General features: G+C 50.3%; 1 protein-coding gene across 4 annotated transcripts; it reads right to left on the reverse strand.

Annotated features, from left to right (window-relative positions):
* Positions 1-599: 599 nt before the first annotated feature.
* On the reverse strand, positions 600-12,688 carry LOC123079176 (proline-rich receptor-like protein kinase PERK2). 4 transcript variants are annotated; one of them, XM_044501880.1, is made up of 8 exons: positions 11,966-12,688; positions 2,524-2,982; positions 2,358-2,450; positions 2,179-2,249; positions 2,010-2,086; positions 1,753-1,900; positions 1,345-1,506; positions 600-1,215 (listed from the first exon to the last, which is right to left on the reverse strand). In XM_044501880.1, exons 1-8 carry the CDS (start codon positions 12,651-12,653, stop codon positions 823-825), a joined length of 2,091 nt encoding a protein of 696 aa, XP_044357815.1. In that variant the 5' UTR covers positions 12,654-12,688; the 3' UTR covers positions 600-822. The 4 variants fall into 4 exon arrangements, with proteins under 4 accessions (XP_044357815.1, XP_044357816.1, XP_044357813.1 ...); XM_044501881.1 differs by having other exon boundaries at positions 2,358-2,444; positions 11,966-12,687; XM_044501878.1 differs by lacking the exon at positions 11,966-12,688 and adding an exon at positions 3,392-4,733.
* Between the last annotated feature and the right edge of the window lie 2,100 nt (positions 12,689-14,788).

The following is a 14,788-nucleotide window of genomic DNA, read 5'->3' on the forward strand; positions in this document are numbered from 1 at the left end:
CACAAGTTATACTACAATATGCATCATGTAATCTCATTAACTACCAAAGGATTCAAGTAAACATAAATAAAGAAACTCATAGATGAGCAAGATTTAATTCACCACATACATAATATGAAGGGAACACATCACATATTCAACTCTATTAATAAAGCCCATGATCACAATAAAGATCGCAACTCATATAATCAAGGGAGAGAGATAAAACACATGGCTAATGAGTGAAAATCTCCTGCACTCTTGGTGAAAATCTTCGTCCCCTTGGAGCGCCATCTTGGTCCTCTCCCTCCCCGTCGACACTCGGGGTGAAAATCTTCGTCTTCTTCGGCGCATGGCGTCGTTACGTTCCTTGGAGGGGGGGAGGGGGTCATCGTCGATGAGTGCAGGTGGTTATCACTCCTGGCAGCGATTCTCATGCGCTTCTCCTCAACGACACTCTAGCGGCGTTTGCTAGTTCACTCGTGTGCATTTTTTCTTTTACATCTTTGGTGTGTTTTGTCATGTTTTCTTTTCTATCAGCTTTCGAGGATTTTCTCAACACCTTGTAGCCTTGTTCGGCCGATTGGCTTTATTTTAATATAAAGCAGGACGAGAGCATGTTCGAGTAATTCTCCATCATCTCTTTATGTTTTATTCACCTTTCTGGTTAATTAATGGACGCACATACAAGTTACAACTTCTTCCACCACCCACCAAAAATCGCATGAACCCGAAAACTGAAACAAAGAAACGCAAACCAAATCTCACAGCGACAACATCACATATGTACACGAGCGACGATTCCTTGATCACCCGCTCGTAGATAGTATTCAGTACGTCTCGTCACCCCCGGCCGGTACGTCTGACGGTGGTGCGCCTGCTGAACCCCTCCGTAGTTCCACGTCCCGCCTCGCCGCTGACACCCTCGGCGGCGCCCCTGCCGGTGCCGGCTCTGTGCGGGAAGTCCGTCATGTCCTCCGTGTCCGCCGCGCTGCTGGCCGTGTACTCGCTGGACGGGTTCAGCCCGTACTCGCTCGTCCGCGCGCTCATCTCGCTGCTGGCGTACTCGCTGATGGTGCCGCCGGCCGTCCCGGTGCCCGGCCCGAACGCCATCCTCCTGAGCCGCCTGACTTCGTCCGTGTTGCCGCCCCCTGAGCGATGCATCGCGCTCTGGCCCGGCGCCATGCCGCCGTTCAGGTCCTCCGCCGACAGCTCGCCCTCCAGGTACCGGACGATCTGATCACATAGCATTGACACGAGCGCGTCACTTGCTTGTTAATGATCTACAGCGGAGGCGGCGCCAATTCAATGTGCAAACCGCGGGAGAGAAAAGACAGCCTGTAGGCGAGGGGATTCGGCACGCACCTGTGCCATCCGCGGGCGAGAGCGCGCCGTCTGCCGCACGGCGGCGGCGGCGCAGGCGACGAGCCGCGCCATGTCGTAGGCGTCGTAGTTGGTCCCCAGCTCCGGGTCGATCAGCTCCTCGTAGTTTTCCTCCTCCAAGGCCTTGGTCAGCAGGGGCTTTGCCTGTTCGGAATCGATCAGGGAAACGAGTCTGTTACTACTCGCTGCATTTGCGATGGGAGATAGACGTCGGATGATCAAGTGGGATCAAACAAGATTCTTACTCTACACAGTTCTAGTTCAAACACGAGTAATTTGGAAAAAAATTGCGAGAAGGAATTAGAAGGGCACAACCATCTCAGTAGTCAGTGCTCACTAACAGTTGTTCCCTGTAAAAAATTCAGGCGATGGATGGTTTGGCGAACTCACCCAAGTAGCCAATGTTTCTGGCTGGTGATCTGAGGATGCCATGATAGGTTTCCGTCCGGTGATGAGCTCCAGAAGCATCACGCCGAAGGAGTAGACGTCGGACCGGTCGGTTACTTTGCCGGTGGCGTAATATTCCGGCGCCAGGTAACTGTAGATAAAAAGTTTTGAAAACACAAGATTAGTCCACATGCTCCCATGATTCATATACGCGGGCAGTTTGTTGGGTTTCTGAACACTAATCAACTGTCTTCTCTTACCCAAAAGTTCCCATTACGCGCGTAGAAACAGCAGTATGTTCTGCTTCTTGGCATTTGGCCAGCCCAAAATCTGCAACCTGCACGTGGTCCAAGGAAGAGTTGGATGAACCGAAAGCGACACAAGCAGACATGCTTCAATCGTGTTGATGGGATTTGATGATTTACTTACCTTGGGCTCATAATTGTAGTCGAGGAGGATGTTGGCTGCCTTGATGTCACGGTGGATGATCTTAGGATGACCTGAGATCAAAGCCAGCCATTTAAACATTCAGTGCCAGAACATATTCAGGCGACAAAATCCGTATCAAAATGAAATGAAGTACTGCCCATAAGGCAAGAAGAACTCACAGTCCTCGTGCAGATACGCGAGGCCCTTCGCCGAGCCGACGGCGATCTTCCACCGGCGCGGCCAATCCAGCGTCGCGCGGCCGCTCCCTGAGACTAGCCTCTTGTGTGAGTCCCAGCACTTCCAAAACCAACAGAGCAGAGCAGTTCGATGGGTGTGCGTACGTACCGTGGTGCAGGTGGGACTCGAGGGTCTTGTTGGGGACGTACTCGTAGACGAGGAGGCGCTGCTCGGCGTGGATGCAGAAGCCGACGAGGGAGACGAGGTTCTTGTGGTGCACGCGGCTGATGATGTCCACCTCGGCGCGGAACTCGCGGTGGCCCTGCCCGCTGCCGGCGCGCAGCTTCTTGATGGCCACCTCCTGCCCGTTCACCGTGCCCTTGTACACGTGCCCGAACCCGCCCTGCCCCAGCAGGTTCGCCTCCGAGAACCCGTCCGCCGCCGCCGCCAGCTCGTCGTACCCCAGCGTGCCGCCCGTCATGGCCGGGAGCGGCGGCCCGCCCGGGTCGCCGCCGCCGCTGCTCTGCGCCCACGAGTGCATCAGCGGCGGCGTCGACGACGGCGTCGACAGCGCGTGCGACTGCTGCAGCGGCGTCGTCGGCTGCCTCGGGTCGTAGAAGAAATCCGCTGGCACCAGAAAACGATCGGTCAGTTCACCACTCGCACCAACACATTCAGAATCTGAATTTCAGATGGGAGTTGTTCAGTTTCTAGATGGAAAATCGGCATCCCGCGTAGCACTGACGAAAGGAAGTGGAGCACTAATCAAGTCGGCGCGAGCAGCTCTAGTACGTGGGTCGCGCGCTGGCACGGTGCGCCGAGTCGCTGTCAGGCTGTCGCCAGCACCGTGCCGTAGCATCGGGAGAGAATGGCGCGCGGACTCGCACTAGCACCGCGCGTCAGATAACGCGTTGTTTGCAGTTGCAGCTATGGACGACGTCACATGATCGCATCCATCGCGGAAAAAGTCACGCGCGCGCGCGTCAAGCATGGCGTTCTCGCGACCGGGCGTACGCGTACAGTAATGTGTACGCACCTCGGGTCTCCGGCCTTCGGCGACGGCGCCGCCTGGACACGAAGCAGAATATCAGCGCGGCCGCGAGGCCGAGCAAGACCACCGCCCCGACGGCCACGCCCACGCCCACCGCTGTCCCGCTGCTTGAAGAGGACTTTGCCGAGGTCGACGGCGCGGACGCCGACTGCGGCGGCGGGGGCGGAGACAACGTTAGAGGTGACGGCGGAGGCGCTGCTGCAGCTGGGGCGTCGTTCGGGGGCGGCGGCGAAGATGGGACGTCTTCGGAAGGTGGAGGCGTGGCGTCAGGCGGCGGTGGAGATGAACGTGGCACGTCCGTCGGAGGAGGTGGGGATGACGGCGGCGGCCGGCTAGGAGTTGGCGTCGGTGTTGGTGTTGGAGTTGGCCTTGGTGGAGGTGGGGATGGTGTTACTGGCGTTGGGCTTGGCGTCGGGGTTGGCCTTGGTGGAGGTGGCGATGGTGTTACTGGCGTTGGGTTTGGCGTCGGCGTTGGCCGTGGTGGAGGAGGACTCGCCGAGGGGTTGACCGGAGGATTCACTGGAGGTGTCACGGGGGTCACCGGAGGAGGCGTGCTGGCGGCGTCTGGGGGAGGTGGATTTACCGGTGGCGGTGGCGTCCCGGCGGCGTCTGGAGGAGGTGGGGTCACCGGAGGCGTCCCAGAGGCGTCCGGGGGTGGTGGCGTCCCGGCGGCGTCCGGAGGAGGTGGAGAGATCGGCGTAACAACGGGTGGCGTCGGAGCTGGAGTCGCCGGTGGCGTCCCGCCAGCGTCCGGAGCAGGTGGAGAGACCGGCGTAACCGGCGCCGGAGTCACCGGCGGCGTCCCGCCAGCGTCCGGAGCAGGCGGGGACACCGGCGTAACCGGCGCTGGAGTCACCGGAGGAGATGGACCGGACATGGCGGCCGCGGCGTGGTGTGTGCAAGTGCCTAACGTTAAACCATGCTACGACTGGTTACGACTAATATAGCGATCGATGGCCGATGGCTAACGGAGGAGAGAGGAGACGGCTAGCGGAGCGAGGCGCCGGTGCAAACGGCAAAGACATCTATGGGCTGCCAGCAGTTTGGCCGTTGTGTTTGTTTTGCTCGGCCTGGTCGTGTACAAATCTCCATTTCTCCTATTGGCTTTGCTTGCGTGGTTCAGACGACAGAATTGGCTTGCCTCTCTTTTCTTTCCTTTTGTAGTATCCACTACGCAGGGTTTGTTCGATCAGATTGACCGTGCCAAAGTCAATCAGTGAGCCCGCATTTCTTGTTAGCATTAGCCTAGTGCTAATAATGCCTAGGTTTGGATATTTTCAACAACAAAAAATGCCTAGGTTTGGATGGCAGGTAGACCGGGTCAGATCGATGATACAGCAGAGCACGCGACCAGCAGCTGGCTCAGCAACCTCACCAACTTCTGGTGCCTAGGCCGTGCAACCGTAAAGGCCTGACGGTTCTTTTCATAGCGTGTACTGCTGGACTGGTGACTAACCAAGTTGCGCTGCAGCTGGCTCGTAGGAGGAGTACTTTCCAGAGGAACTGTCGCGGCGGAAACATGTCCGAATTGTTATGTCGAGGCGTGTGCCTATCCCATATCTCGTACGTATTTCCAATCGAATGTGCCCGCGCTGTACCTTCTCTAGATGAGTAAAATGCATCCTCTGATAAAAGGAGAGTAAGGCTAATGCATCATCTGAATTGAATTATCGTAATAATACAACGAAAAATCGGCTATATGTAGTTGTCATGTCACTTGTAACCCGGCATGTATAGTAGCAGTAAGTTATAAATATGTGTTACTTTATTAATACCTAGCCTAAATTACAACCTCACAAACTGTTTTGGAGCCTGTGCTATAGTTGACTCTTAATTCACGCCTCGGTTTTCTTTTTCTCTCCTCCAACTAAGCAAATATATAAAATTTAAACTCTTATAACCTGCTTACATCATCTTACTTATCGACAAGTTCATAACCACCAATGCATTTTTACTCTTTCGAGAACTCTTACTGAAATGCAGTTTGGAGCGAGCGGTGGGGGGAGGCACGGGACAGGCTGAGCAGGGGCGAAGCGCGAATGATATGCATCGCTTATTGCGATACGTATCATCGTGATCACTTATTGGCGTTTGAATTTGGGCCGGCCCATTAGGGGCACGCGAGCCGTTCCGCGAAGGCAGCGAGCGGTTTTCTGAACATTCTAGAAGCTTCTCATCCGGTTTTGGGAAGCTTCTGGAACTTTTTTCCCTATGGTTTTCCTAAGTGATTCTGATTTGTTCAAGTTTTTTCCCTTTTTACTTTCTTTCCTTTTGTGTTTTATTATTTTTCTTGTTTATTCCCTTTTTATTGTTCCTTTTCTTTTTAAATTTGCTGACATATTTTTGAATTTGCAAAAAAGTCGAATTCATGTACCTTATTCGAATTAGCAAGAATTTTTCGAATTTGAGAAACATTTTTTCTAAATTTTTGAATATTTTTGAATTCATGACGGTGGGCAATTTTGATTTAGCGGCCATTTTCTAATTTATGAACTTTTTATTTTTCATATTCATGAACCAGTTTTTAAATCATGAACTTTTCCAAATCGTGAAAATTTTCTGAATTCTTTATTTGTTTTAAATGAGGATAATTTATAATTAACGAAAAAAATCTTGATTTTTTTACAAACTCATGAACATTTTTGGTATCCAAGAACAATTTTTTCAAACTTGCAAATTTTTGTGAATTTGCGGACATTTAAAAAAAATTGGAACGTTTTAAATTACAGAACTTTTTTCCAAATCTGTGCATTTTTTAATTCACGATTTTTTTGTTTTTTAATGCAGTGGGAAAAAGGAAAAACCGAAGGAATAAATCCCACAGATCCTACCTAAGAGCTAATGGGCCGGCCCACCCTACGCCAGCGACCTGGGCACGCGGCACAACGACATCGTCAGAGTGCAAATGCACGGCGGCAGCTCGGCTGCACAGCTGAATGCGGACAGCAGGACGACGGCGAGCGTTATTTTCACGTATATATACGGTTCTGATTTAGACCGCGGCTGGCGAATGCACCGCGTATGAGTAGCGCTGTTATATATGGATTAACGGGCTTGAATTTGGGTTGCGGCGGACCAACATGGTTTAATCTTGAGTTAAATACATCATGAGTGTCTAAACTTGTCTGTCGCGGTCGGTTTAGTGCCTAAACTTGTAAAATACATAAAAGTGATGTTAAAACTTGTCGCAAGGTGCATATACGGTGCCTCCATCCGTGTGCCACCGTATTTGCTCTCTCTGTGGCGTGAAAGCTAGCGGCTGGCCCACAGATCAGTGGGTGAGCATTGCCTGCGCTGGGTGAAATGCATACGAGTTTTTTGTGTGCAGAAAATCTCGTGAGATTTACTTAAAGTCACAAATAAGCCATTCCTCTGTATGTTAATAACAGGGAAAAAAATATACTGCGTTATTTAATTGGTTTCGACCCTGGGACCTCCAGGTTAAATAGCACGCACGCTAGACGCCAAGACTCTGCAATTTCCATTATATTTTTCCAGGTTACTGTTTGGTTTTCACAATATATGTACAATTTTCAATATACAAATACAATAATTACAAATATGCGACTATTGTCTATTAAAATCTTTATCCTATTTTTATTATTTGTAGTTCGAAGAGGTAAACATGAACTGTTTGTAAAATTTATGTGGATTTAAAAAGTTCAACGTATATTATAAAATATTGCGTAACTTTTTTGTATCTTCATTCAGGACCACAAGTACCGAGAATTATTTTTTATCTTCGTTGTATTTTTAGAATACATAATTATTAAAAAATCAACAAAGTTGTATTTTGAGAATTGTTCAATACGTATTAAAAATGATTGTGTAAAAACAATAAATTCTATAAATGGGTTAAAACATGTTAAACGTGTTTGTAGAAATGTAAGAATAATTTTACACAATACTTATTTTAATACATATTGAACATTTTATGAAATAGATGTTGTAATTTTTTTGAATGCATGACGGCCATTTTTCAAATACACGTTTACAATTTCTTAATACAAGTGAGAATTTTCCAAAAATATGTTGCTTTTGAGAAAAATGCACTAACACTTTTTTAAGTTTATGGCAGGTAATATGTTGAGTTGTTCTCTTTTTTTCAAACATGAGAATTTCTTAATAATTTTTTAAATTTTCTTTGAGTCAACCTTTTTCTTTTTTTCCTCTTTATTATTTCGTCCGATATCCCTAATAAATAGTAGTGTATCTAGATATTGCACAGATACTAACTGTTCTTGGTGACATCAATGCAGTTTGGCATATTTAAATAAAATATCAGGAGTTTTTGTGAAAATTATTTAAGTACAAGGATTTTTTTAAAACAATCAGCATACTCTTCTCACAGGAATTGACACGTGGGTTGACGCCATGTTGGCACAACACGTGGGCTGTGCATATGCCCAAATACGGACTGAGGCACCGTATTTGAACGTTCGAACAAGTTACGGCACCAGTTTCATGTATTTTACAAGTTTAGGCACCAAAGTGATCGCATCGAACAAGTTGAGGCACTCAGTGGTGTATTTAACTCTTTAATCTTGATTAGCGACATGGTTTACTGAAGTAGGAGTATGAGCTTACGAAAGTTTCAGAGAATCAGGGCTGCTTCGTGTACGCACCTGGAGTTCCGGGCGGCGGCACCCTACGGCGACGGCGCCGTCTGGCCAGGAAGAAGAAGATGACAGCCGCGAGGCCGAGCAAAACCACCGCCCCGACGGCCACGCCTACGCCCACGCCCACCGTGGTCTTGCTGCTTGACGAGGACTTGGCCAAGGTCGCCGGCGCGTCCGTTGAGAGCGGCGGAGGAGGCGGAGACCACGTTAGAGCTGACGGCGGGGGCGCTTGTTCAGCTGGGGCGTCGTTCGGGGCCGGCGGCGAATATGGGACGTCGTCAGGAGGTGGCGGCGTGGCGTCAGGCGGCGGTGGAAATGAACGTGGCACGTCCGTCGGCGGAGCTGGGGATGATGGCGGCGGCCTGGGAGGAATTGGTGTTGGGTTTGGCGTAGGCGTGGGCCTTGGTGGAGGTGGCGACGGTGTTACCGGGGTTGGGTTTGGCGTCGGCGTGGGCCTTGGTGGAGGTGGCGACGGTGTTATCGGCGTTGGGTTTGGCCGCGTCGGCGGCCTTGGTGGAGGTGGCGACGGTGGTGGCGGAGGAGGATTCACCGGGGGTTCCGCTGGAGGGTCTGCCGGGGGCTCCACTGGAGGATTTACGATCGTCGGGGGTTTCGCGATAGTAGGCGGAACAGCTGCAACCTGAGGAGGTAGTGAAGGTGGAATTGCTACCGGAGGAGGTGGTGGTGGAGCAGTCACCGGAGAAGGCGGAATTGCTGCCGGAGGAGGTGGTGATGGAGTCACCGGAGTAGGAGGAATGGCTTCCGGAGGCGGGGGTGATGGAGTCACTGGAGGCGGGGGAGTGGCTTCCGGAGGCGGTGGTGATGGAGTAACTGGAGGAGGCGGAGTAAACATGCTAGTGTCCGGAGGAGGTGGGTTATTCACTGGGGCCACCGGAGGCGGATTGTCTGGAGGAGATGGAGTCACTGGTACCGGCGGCGTCGGAGATGGAGTAACCGGCGGCGTTGGAGATGGAGTAACCGGTGGCGACCCGCCGGCGTCCGGAGGAGGTGAACTGGACATGGTGGTTGCGGCTTGGTGGTGCAGGTTCAAGTGACTAAGGTTTAACTGTGAGCATGGCTACGAGTTACGTCTAATAATATACCGATGGGCAAAGAGAGGAGAGGAGAGGCGAAGACTAAGTACGCGCTGGACGCAGTTAGCGATGAGGTGGGTTTGCTTAGTTTGGCCATGCAGAATTCTTCTCATGGCTTTGCTTACTGGGTTCAAGCGACAGCAACATATCATACGAATTTTGGGCTTCTGTAAAAGAATAGGCTCGTCTCTTTCCTTTCTTATTCTAGTATCCACTATCCGGGTTTTGTTAGATAAGATTGACCGGGCCAAAGTCAACGAGCCTGATCGATCATTTTGTTACATTTGATTTTTTTTTCTGTTTTTCGGGCAATTGAAAAAAAAAGGTTTTGGTCAAGATGCACGCTCAAAGCACTGATGCGGCCATGGCGGCGGGGCGGAGGAAAGTCCGAGGGTTGAATGTATGGGTGCGGGGTGGGGGTAGGGGTGTGGTACGCCGGTGAGCCGTGAGCTGTGGAGCCGAGTCCATCAATTGATGGTGGGGGTGCGCACGCGGGGAGGAGTGGTTTTTGGGGTGTGACTTTGGCAATGACGACTCGGCCGGCGTAGAGGCTCGGGAAGGGCCGGCTGACGAGGCGACTCGAATAGAGCAGGGCATCGACGCCGACCATGGGTGACGCGAACAGTAAGAGGATAGTGATGATGGGCGGACTAACATGGGTGGGAGAAAGACGGGGAGAAGAGGAATGAAGACCAAGCATTGGTGACTAAAAGTAGTTTTTTTCTTTAATTGGGGCTGAAAGATAGGTGCCCCTTTTTGTTAGCATTGGGGTAGTGCTAATCATGCCTAGTGGGGGAAGGCAGGTACATGCGGTCAAACCGATAGGAGAACTGACATTCTATCATGAATGTAATATATTGTGCATGTATCTATTTTTTTTTCTAAAATACGCACAAGCATGTGTATCATGCATGCATCTATCATCTATTGTTGGTTGGAGATTCGTGGCGTGTTTTTTGATTGTTCAAAGTTTGTTTTATTTCATAGTGTTACATTACTTTATTTTTCTTGTTTTGAAATGTATCATGTGTTTCTCTTGTGTACCAACAAATACGAGTGCACTTGTCCCATAGTGGATTTGTTGGCACATAATGAAACATGACGATGCATTCTGAAACCAAAAAAAATTATATAATACTTTGGAACAATTGTCAAAAGCCATAACATATAGCACGAATCTCAAAGTAACAATGAAAGGCGAATCCATGCACGATATTTCACATGGATGATGGATGGTAGAAAAGGCACTCTTGTATCGATCCAATAGTTATCATGTGACAAGCAACCAAGGTTTTGATTATCAGATAAATCGATCCAACATTTATCATGTGACAAGCAACCAAGGTTTTGGCTATAGTTCGATCCAGAAGTTATCATGTGACAAACATGTTACTAGCTTGGATTAGCGGAGTTGTTACATTTAACTATACATTAACCATTTCAATTCAAAATCTACAAAAGAAACACTTAATATCTATGACCGGGCCATGGACTGGGGGTACATCAGTAGGCCAGTTGTCAGCCCACTAGACCACGGTGCGGCCCATGCCTACTACCTGACTGATGGCCTCGTCAGAAGGCGCAACCATGTTGGTGGTCAAGGCAAGCATCCTGAGGATCTCGAAAAATCCCATCCGGTTGTAATAGACCCAGCACTCTTATAAACCCTAGGCATTGTTCCTTATATAGGGCGAGGCTAAGGCTAGACTATATATAATCTGAAATAGATACCTACAGTGAGTACCATGTTCAAGTAACCTCACATAGACACCGACATAACCGTGGCACCCATCGACTACTGATGTCAAGTAGTTTGATCACCAGTTTACTTGACAGGAGTGCTCGATGGGGTGTTACGCGTAGTTCTACGGAGGGGAGGGGGAAACATCTCGATGGAGGCAGGAAACCAATCCCTTGAAAGTACATAATTTTCCACGGCCTCGAATCCAAGCAGAGCTAAAAGACTGCGTTGTGCAAGGTCAATGCACAAGATCTGCTTTTGTCCTACGGTGTTGAGAACGCAATTACCGAGCGGTAACCAATTTTGCCACCCGGTAACCAAAACCCTGCGAGCAGCTCGCTCAGCAACTTCACCAACTTCGGTTGCCTACTTGCAACAGCAAGGCGTGATGGCTCATTGTCATTGTGTGTAGTACTAGTGATTTTCATGTTGCGCTGCCGCTGACTTAATCTTTTCCAGCGAATTGTGAAGGCGGATGCATGTCTGGATTGTTATTCACGTTTGTACTTGCTCCACTCCAAATGTTCAATCTAATGTTGTGTAGGTCTATATCTTCTTCGAGAATTATACAAAAGTGTGGTCGTTCGAGTGCGGATTTCTAGCTTTTGGGCTCCCAGGGAGCCCAAAATTTTCAAAAGTATATAAAAAGTTTACTTCTAAAGTTCCAAAACAATATAAACAAATAAACATGTACATGAGTGTATATTGCATGTTTGTAAAAAAAATCATGATGAAATACATTTTGACGTGAGCAACACACAAAAAGCCATGAAACTTTACAAACATGCGGTATACATACGTGTGTATTTTTTTCAAAATTGTTTGTTTGTATTTTTCAAAAATGTGGCTCGGATTGACTAATCAAGCTGCAAAACGCCGGATCAACAATTTTTGTTGTTCCGTGTGAGGAAAGAGCTGGTTCAGCACCATCAGTTTAATGAAAGTACTCCCTTCGTTCTGAATTACTTGTCACAGGTATGGATGTATCTAGATTTATTTTAGTTCTAGATACACTGCGATGAGTAATTTAAAACGGAGGGAGTACTATTTTCCCGTTTCACATGGGCTACTTGGTGTGTGCAATATGTACAGTACGTGTACGCACCTGGGGTCCCCGGCGGCGGTACCCTACGGCGACGGCGCCGCTTGGAGACGAAGAAGAAGATCAGCGCGGCCGCGAGGCCGAGCAAGACCACCGCCCCGACGGCCACGCCCACGCCCACCGCAGTCCCGCTGCTTGACGAGGACTTGGCCGATGTCGACGGCGCTTCTGCTGACTGCGGCGGCGGAGGCGGATAAAACATAAGAGGCGACGGCGGAGGCGCTGCTGCAGCTGGGGCGTCGATCGGGAGCGGCGGCGAAGATGGGACGTCTTCAGGAGGTGGCGGCGCGGCGTCAGGCAGCGATGGTGATGACGACGGCGGCCTGCGAGGAGTTGGCGTTGGCGTCGGAGTTGTCCTTGGTGGGGGTGGGGACGGTGTTGCTGGCGTTGGGTTTGGCGTCGGCGTGGGCCTTGGCGGAGATGGGGACGGTGTTACCGGCGTTGGGTTCGGCGTCGTCGGCGGCCTTGGTGAAGGTGGCGGAGGAGAATTCACCGGGGGTAGCACTGGAGGATTCACGATGGTGGGAGGATCCGCCTGAACCGGAGTAGGCGGAACTGCTACCGGAGAAGGCGGAATTGCTACGGGCGATGGAGTAGGCGGAACTGGAGTAACCGGAGATGGGGTCACCGGAGTAGGCGGAACTGGAGTCACCGGCGGCAACCCGGCGTCGGGAGGAGGTGGGCTGGACATGGTGGCTGCGGCGTGGTGCAAGTGGCTAACGTTGAACTATCTCCACGTCTACGACTTTACGACTAATATACCGACTGATGGGCAAGAGAAGAGACCAGACTAGCGCGAGGCGCCGGTGCACACACATCCATCTATGAGCTGGATGCAGTTAGCCATTAGGTGTTTTGCTTGCTGGGTTCAAGCGACAGCAACATATCATGTACGAATTCTTCACTTACGAAAACATACGTATCATACTAGGAACCAATTATGGGTTCCTGTAAAAGAATGGGATCGTCTCTTTTCTCTTTCTTATTCTAGTATCCACTATCCAGGGTTTGTTAGATAAGATTGACCGGGCCAAAGTCAATGAGCATGATCGATCATTTGTGTTAGCATTAGCGTAGTGCTAATCATGCCTAGTTTCGGATGGCAGGTGGACCAGGTCAGATGGATACAGGCAGAGAAGAAGCGACCAGCAGCTGGCTTACCACCAACTTCGGTTGCCCGGGTGACGGCTCATTGTCATTGCGTGTAGTGCCAGCGAATAATAGTGCTGTACAAACCAAGTTGGCTGCTGCTGCTGCTGCTGCTCTCTGAGGAGCGGTGGCGGCGGAAACATGTCTGAATTGTTGCGTCGAGGCGCGTGCCTGTTCCATTCCAAATTGCCAATAGAATGTTCCGTGAGAGGAAAGATATGGTTCAGCACCAACATTTTAATACTGTATGGCCTATGAATGTTTTCCTAGGGGAACCTATGAATGATTGTTATTAACTGCTGGGTCGTCGCCCTTCTAATGGGCTGTCAGCAGAACCATGAAATTTATCCCCCCCCGCAAAAAAAAAACCATGAAATTTATCGTCTTGTATAAACAAGCTTGCTCGTATCAAGTTACCTGTACCAAAGTAGAGCTTACAGCGTGTTTGGTTGGCGGTAATTAGAGCTAGGAAATGAGAATTGAAGGGGTACAAGACTTCAAATCTATTGTTTGGTTAGGGGGATTGGGAGTTCGTAAGGGAATAGTCATGGGACTGGAGACTCCGACTCCCACCGTTTTATTAACAGGAAAGGGGTGGGAGTTGGAAGGGAGTTATTTTAGTGAGTCAATATTAACCCTTCATTATAACTTACGTTAATCTTTCTTGTCTATTCCGTTGTCAATTCCCATGAACCAAACACGGGAATACAGTTTCTCGTCAAACCCTCACACATAATTTTCATCATGCGCCACACAAGGGATTGAGAATAAAACAACTCATCCCATGTCTAATCTCAATACAACTCCCTACATTAAATTCACATTCCCCTTCCCAAAATTTGCCAAACGCGCTGTTAGTAAAGTTTCAGAAAACAAGATTAATCCAAAAATAATAGTTGACCGTTTCACTTGGGCTACTTCCAACATTGATGAAAAATGGGCTTAGCAAGAGCATGTACAATCGGGCGTCTCAAACCTGCCTCATGCGTCCGGGCGGGCCGCCCGGTCACTGACCGCTCACAATTTTTGACCAAGACGGGCTCATTAAACGGGCCTCAAACGTCCGGGCTGACTGGCACCCCTCATATCCAACCCAAATATGAGACGGATATGAGGGCGCCCGGGCACGACCGCCACGTCGAACCTGACAGCCCAACCCCACCGAAAAATGCACCAAACACACCAAACCCTTCCTCCTCCTACCGCCACCCTCTAACCTTTCCCACGCCCGGACCCTCGTCGTCCTCCACCCTTTCTCCCAATCCTCACCATCGGCCTCGATCCACCGCCGGAGATGTCGTCCAGCCCGACCCAGACCGCCACGACTTGCAAGGCGGAGAACGTCGCTCGGAAGTTGCGGCGACACCGACAGCAAGAGAGGAAGGCGGCGGCGGCGCAGGGAGGTTCGGACATGGTGGACCAGTTGTCTCCTTTGTCGCGCCCGGATCCCCGCACCCCTTCCATCCGAGGTTCAACGCGGATTACGCCATCCGACCCCGTTGGGATAGAGGAGGATTCGACGACCGGCTTGGCCATTCCGGAGAGCTTTCCGCCCATGCAGATGTCGGCAGTCGACGTATGTGACTCGCCGCAGCTCGTTCTGGCGCGGATGAGCATGGGCACCGGCAGTGCCCGGACTGCCCTCGGCATATTCGACGGAATGACTGAACAAGAGTC

Source organism: Triticum aestivum, chromosome 3D, assembly GCF_018294505.1.
Source record: "Triticum aestivum cultivar Chinese Spring chromosome 3D, IWGSC CS RefSeq v2.1, whole genome shotgun sequence".
NCBI classification, from domain to species: Eukaryota; Viridiplantae; Streptophyta; class Magnoliopsida; order Poales; family Poaceae; genus Triticum; species Triticum aestivum.

Excerpts from the sequence above, each read along its gene's own strand:
- LOC123079176 (XM_044501878.1), bottom strand. The coding sequence starts at position 4,283 with ATGTCCGGTCCATCTCCTCCGGTGACTCCAGCGCCGGTTACGCCGGTG. Across the intron at positions 2,250-2,357 it reads CGCGTATCTGCACGAGGACT|GTCATCCTAAGATCATCCAC; the intron begins GTGAGTTCTTCT and ends CTTTGATCTCAG. Across the intron at positions 1,901-2,009 it reads CGCGTAATGGGAACTTTTGG|TTACCTGGCGCCGGAATATT; the intron begins GTAAGAGAAGAC and ends TTTTATCTACAG.